We start from the raw sequence: 6,000 nt of genomic DNA, 5'->3' as shown, positions 1-6,000 counted from the left end.
TGGATGGATGGATGGATGGATGGATGGATGGATGGATGGATGGATGGATGGATGGATGGATGGATGGATGGATGGATGGATGGACTTACACAGTTCATGTTTTTGGACATGTTCAGGACGACGTAGCCCCGTCCGGCCAGTTCGCTCCAGTTCAAACAGACGACCTGAGGATCAGCAGATTTCAGATTTAATCAAACGTTTTATTTATTGTTTGTTCCTGTTTCTGAGGTTCTCCTGCATTCTCCTGCGTTCTCCTGCGTTCTCCGGCGTGAATATTTCACCCACCTGCCTCGGCCCCTCCAGGCTGGACTCCGTCTCGGTGAAGCCGATTGTTGGCGAAGGATCGGTGGTGAGCGGGACGATCTGCCTGACTCTCGTCTTCTCTTCCTCCAGTTCCTCACTTTTGTCTCTCAGCCCAAATCCTTAATTAGATTTTAAATAAAGTTTGTAAATTGTTAATTCTAAGCATTAAAGCCACGTCCTGTGTGAAATCAGATTACTCTGTGAGCACACCTTTCAGGTTCTGTTCGCCTCGTCCCCACCGCTCCTCTTCCTCCAGAACCGGCTGCAGAGGCTCTCTGCTGGGCGCCGAGCCAACCTCCGGCGCTGTGGGATTCTGGGTAATTACGCCGGATTCTTTCTTCTCCGTTTCTTCTGCAGCAACAAACCAGACGCACAACAGAAGCAGCTGATTCTCCGCTCTTTGGAACCAAAGAAAAGCTTCAGTTCTGTGTAAATTTAACATTTTTTACTCATTTTAATCTTTTCTCCAGGTTTCAAACTTTTATCGTTTAGGTGGAAACTTGAGGTGCTGAATTTAAATAAGTATCACGAGAGCAGGCAGAAATGCAGAAACTTTAAGAATATGTTGATGTTTTTAAATAAGAGCTTTATTATATCAACAAGCCTGATATAATAAAAGATTTGTTGAACTGAGAGTCAATAAATGTCTGAACCTGAAGGGACGAAGTTCAAACTTCCATTATAGAACCAACCAGAAGTATTAATTTTTTAATTTAGTCTACCTTTTGTCCCCAGCAGCCCGAAGTCTGTCCCCGTGTCGGTCTCCGGGGTGGCTGTTCCCGCGTCCTCTCTGGAAACATCTGGAACAGCTGTGCTGGAAGCAGCAGCTGGAGACGGAGATGCAGAGACGGAGGAGCGAAGGAGTCCGAAGCCGCCGGAGGACTGAACGTCTCCGTCCCTGTCCGCCTCCCACAGCTCCGTCTCTGAGGTCTCCACCTGGAGGACAGGTGTCATCAGAGGACGTTTACCTGTCTGATGATGATACCAGACTTCAGACTGTGGACCACTTTGTCTCCTCATTACATGAATATTATAACAAAAATAAACTTAATGTTCCGACTATAGCTCATTTTGCACGAAACATGTCTCTTTAAATAACAATAAACCCGACATTAATGTGACTAAAATTACAAATTATTTAAACGAGGCGTCAGTTTTGAATGTTTTTCCAAATCTTTTTTTGTCAAAAAAGAGTGAATACTTTAGATTTAATCTGTAAATTAATCCTCGCAGACATCATTAATGTTTAGTGAAACAGCAACAACTGAAGTGTTTCGATTTAATCGTTACGTTCGATGTCGGTGGGAAGGATGTGTTCTGACCTCCAGGACCGGCGGTCCACGCTGCTCCTGCAGCCCAGAATCCTGATCCTCGCTCCGGAAGGAGCTGCTGAGATCTTTGGGTGGATGCAGGGATGACGTGTAGCCTGTGGGACGCAGAGGGACACGTCAAAAACTCGTCTTTGTGCTCTTATCTGGATGCTGCTTCACACTTAGATTCCTAATAAACACAGAACAAATGAACGTCTTCTGTAATCTGCGTGTTTTGTTTCGTCACAGAGAGGACGGAGTGTCTGTTCCTGATGAGGCGCTTCTTTAAATGAAGCAGCAGGATGTGATGTCCGACAGCTGAAGGTGTGAATACCAGGAGCGCCGCCGGACCTTTTCCTGCCAGCAGACGAGCAGATGGAACCCGTTTAGTCTCTCTTTCTTTACGAGGCGATCGCCGACAGCAGCAGCTAGCTGTGGCCTCAGATGATCAGATTTATCTGCCTGAAGATATTTAAGCATTTAAAGGATTCTGGGATCCTCTCCTTCAGCTGCAGACGAGACGTTTTCTGATCTGATCTGTGGATCAAACGGTCCGTTTTGTTAATTTAGAGTAAATTATTTCTACTAACCGATCAGAGCATCCAGATCTGGTGTTGTGTGGTTGACCTCTAAGACCTCTGGGACACTGTGTCCACCCGTCCCTCCTCCTCTCGTTTTGTCTTCCTCCTCTGCGGCGTCCCCCTCCCTCCTCTCTCTGTCCTCCGCCGCCTCCGTCTCCCACTCCTCCTCGCCCTCTCTCCTCTCCTGGTCCTCTCCTCCTTCTTCTCCTCTCTCTCTGTCCTCCGTGTCCATCCCGTAAAAGCCAGAGGCCTCCTGGGAGGCGTCTCCAGCTCCTGGTCCATCATGTCCCCCGTAGCCGTCTGGGTCCTGGGGGGCCGCCAGATAAACCATGCGCTGGAAAAGAAGAGAACCTGCGGTGAGACATCGCGGCTCATTGAGACAAAACCAGCTGAGCCGTCATCGTCCCTCACCTCCATCACATCTTCCTCATCAGGACCTCCACCCGCTGCAGCAAAGGGCCTGGCTACTTCCTGGCCTGCAGAAGGCTTCATCTGCGAGGGGTTAGCCGAGTCCACCTGGGTCTGCGAGCGGGACACGTCATGGATCTCCGGCCAGCCCATATCGTGAACCAGGTGAGGCTGAGCTCGGACCAGCTCGCTGACTGAGTGGCGTTTGGTCCGGACTAATTCCTGGATGAAGCGAGACTTGGCTGGGCTTCGGTTGGCAAACAGAGGAGGACGGAGGGGGATCACTCGCTGGGAGGACCCGAAGGACTCACAGCTGACCAGCAGAGCTGAAGGAAGGAGACAGAAATGAACCGACGGAGGATTTGGCAACAAAACAGCGTCAGACGACGACTCTGAGAGACTTTGTGTTCCACGTCATAAGATTTTAAACTAAGAACAAAAATAAAGAATAAATTAGTCAGAATGGAGCTGAAATAAGCAGCTTTTAATAGTGACTCATCAAAAATAAGCTCTTGTTTTTGTTTTTTATTCATTATTTCATCAAAGCCTTTGTTGATTTATTCAGTTTCTTTTATCTTTCTTCTTCTTCACACATCACTGAGGCGTCCATCATTAATCCCTCAAACAGAACCCGTCTCTCGGGTCGTCTGGACCACAGATGGCCGTCTGACTGAGCAGATTATCGTTCATGTCTGAAACACGTTAATCTCGTCACCAAAACCCCCCAAAACCCCCGAAACCTGAGGAGAAACAGACCGACCGGGTTTCATTTGGTCCATGAAGGATTTATTTAACTCAAAGTAAACACCAACATCGTCCAGGATATTTAAAAAACTAAATCTAACTCCGACTGTTCGAACGTCCTCTGAAAGGGAATAAATCTTTAGGTTCACCTTCAATAAAAAAAACGTCCTTTCAGCACCGAACTATGGATCTGATAAACACAAGAACAAAGAGACAGGAGGACAGAGGACAGGAGGACAGAGGACAGATAAAGAATGTCTGACTGAGCTGTTTTTAGTTCTCCTCTCAGCTCTGAGCCAAAAACGTCCCGACGCAGACGAGGGAAAATCATAAAATAATCTTTTTATCGTCCGATTAATAAAAATAAATCCTCACTCGTTGGTTTTTGTTTGTGTTATTTAAAGTCTTCAGAGAAACTAAACTTTGGTAAATTGATGATTCAGAGGATTTAACTGAAGTAAAAAGAATCTTCTGGTGGAGAAGATCAGCAGTTTTTAGCAGAAATGAGCAACAAAGAAGCTGATTTTATTCCTGTGTTGAGATAAACTAAATGTAAACATATGTTTATAAGATCATTTATTTAATTTATCTTTACCCGCCTGCCCAGGGTCCAGAGGTCAGAGGTCAGGGGTCAGAGGACAGAGATCATAAACCCTGGGCAGGTCTTCAGTCCATCACAGTGGACATTAATGTCCATAAACATTAATAAATTATCTGACGTGGCAGAGACAGTCTGAAGTCTCGTCCTGAGTGGACTTCCTGTTCTGGACTTCCTGTTCTGGACCTGGACCGGTCTCGGTTCTCTGACCCCCCTGAGATCGGACCCCCTGAAGCCCCAATTATCTCCTGGGGTTTGTCTCCGGATCAGCTGACTTCCTGTTTTATTTTGAAGGGGTGTTGGTTGGACATTTAAAGCAACATAAATACTTTGAGTCATAAAAGCAGCAGCACGCTGTCTTTGATGTAAACTTTAAATAAATGAAAGTTTCTGCCTTTATGAGAAGAAATCTGTCAAATTAAATGTTCAACAAACTGATCCAGTTTTTATCTTCACCCGAAGTGAGACATTAAATAATTAAATTCATTAAAATTAAACACAGAAAAGACTCAGAAGATTTCATTAAAAGGTTCTTCACTTTGTTTTCTTTGCTCTAACACGTAAAAATATAAACATCAGCAGATCTTTAAGTTTCCATGAATTCATCCAACAGCTGAGTCCAACAGCTCCAACAGCTCCCAGAACATTTTCAGCTCTGGACAAATTGTATTAGGAGTTCTGTCAGGGTGGGTTCTGGTTCTGGTTCTGGTTCTGATTCTAATAATGTTTAATAAATAAATAAATCTCTTTAAAACAATTTAAAAGCATCAAACTTTGACCTGGTAGCCGTTGGCGTTCCTGTTGAGGATGACTCTCAGCTACTACCACGAACCCTTTACCTCATTATCTGCCAGATGAACTGACTGAGAGACAGTTTTTGTTTGGTTAGCAGTGGCGGCCATCTTGAATTTGAATCTCAGCAGCCTCTTTTCTCTGGAGGGATTTTTTTTTTCTTGGCTGTTCATAAAATAAAATAAAATAAAATAAACACAAATGTTGCTCAGCTTGAAGCTGTTTCTCTAAATTATGTTATTTTAAAATAAATTTACATCAGTAAATAACCAGTGATTATTCTGATGAGCCCAAATTAAAGCGTGATGTGATGAAAACAGTTTTAATCACAATAAAAGCTGTTATGTGTGTGATGGTGTGTGTGTGTGTGTGTGTGTGTGTGTGTGTGTGTGTGTGTGTCACACTGCAGTGTGTGTTTGCTGCATTTCATTCAATCAAACTGCGTGCTGCAGGTTTCCTCCTCATTAAACACCAATAATAACAATAATAATAATAATAATAAGAGACGGGGTCTCTCTGGACCCGGATCCAAACCTGCTTCCTCTCGCACGCTGGGAGGAAGAGGAGCAGCCCTGAGGAAGCTCGGCACTCACCGGTCAGGGTGAAGAGGAGGCCCGGCATGTCCGCTGCAGGTCGGCCGCTGATCGGGATCCGGGATCGGCTCTCAGGTCCGCCTCATGTCCGCGGGAGGAGGAGGGTCTGCCGGGCTGAGGGGGTCCGGGGTCCGGGCGGGAGGGGGGCCGGAGAGATGCGGGTCGGAGCAGAACTGGATCTGCTGCAGCAGAACCGAATCCGGAACCAGCGGGTTCTGCGGCTGCCTGCGTTTCCTGCTGTGTCCACCAGAGGGCGCGCCTCCCCCAATAAATACAGATTTAACAACTAAAATCAATTTAATGAACAAAAACAAAACTAATCTTCAGCTGCAGCTTCCTTCCACTCATCACTGACAGAAATATTTAATAATTCTGAGTTTTTAATCATTTATTTCAGCTGCTCTGGTTCCAGGTGGAACGATCTTTAACGGGTTTAAATTATTAATCCATAGATTCACCGAAATCTGTGAAGTGATGCTGGAGGTTCAAAGAGGGCTTTTAATTTGACAAGGCAAGTTAACTTCCTGTTAGCGATCATGATGGACTGCAGCTGGCAGTTTCTATTTGCCAGAATTAAAACGATTTATTTAGCATCATCTGTCCTCCAGGAAGACTCAGATCTGCCATGGACCCGAACCTGCTGGAAGACCAGAGTCCCTGTCCATCAGTGT

General features: G+C 45.5%; 1 protein-coding gene across 2 annotated transcripts in view; it reads right to left on the bottom strand.

Annotated features, from left to right (window-relative positions):
- podxl2 (podocalyxin-like 2) overlaps positions 1 to 5,560 on the bottom strand; it is a 13,551-nt gene extending 7,991 nt beyond the window's left edge. The window contains exons 1-8 of one of the 2 annotated variants that reach the window (XM_025008838.2): positions 5,330 to 5,560; positions 2,606 to 2,928; positions 2,204 to 2,528; positions 1,626 to 1,729; positions 1,026 to 1,275; positions 514 to 654; positions 286 to 422; positions 90 to 164 (exon numbers count right to left, since the gene is read on the bottom strand). In XM_025008838.2, the coding sequence (XP_024864606.1) occupies positions 90 to 164; positions 286 to 422; positions 514 to 654; positions 1,026 to 1,275; positions 1,626 to 1,729; positions 2,204 to 2,528; positions 2,606 to 2,928; positions 5,330 to 5,357 (1,383 nt within the window). In that variant the 5' untranslated portion in view covers positions 5,358 to 5,560. The remainder of the gene's footprint in view (positions 1 to 89; positions 165 to 285; positions 423 to 513; positions 655 to 1,025; positions 1,276 to 1,625; positions 1,730 to 2,203; positions 2,529 to 2,605; positions 2,929 to 5,329) is intronic. The other variant, XM_017429274.3, reaches the window with a different exon arrangement.
- Positions 5,561 to 6,000: the final 440 nt, after the last annotated feature.

This window comes from Kryptolebias marmoratus, linkage group LG4, assembly GCF_001649575.2.
Source record: "Kryptolebias marmoratus isolate JLee-2015 linkage group LG4, ASM164957v2, whole genome shotgun sequence".
NCBI classification, from domain to species: domain Eukaryota; kingdom Metazoa; phylum Chordata; class Actinopteri; order Cyprinodontiformes; family Rivulidae; genus Kryptolebias; species Kryptolebias marmoratus.
This window is presented reverse-complemented; position numbering and strand designations above follow the sequence as displayed.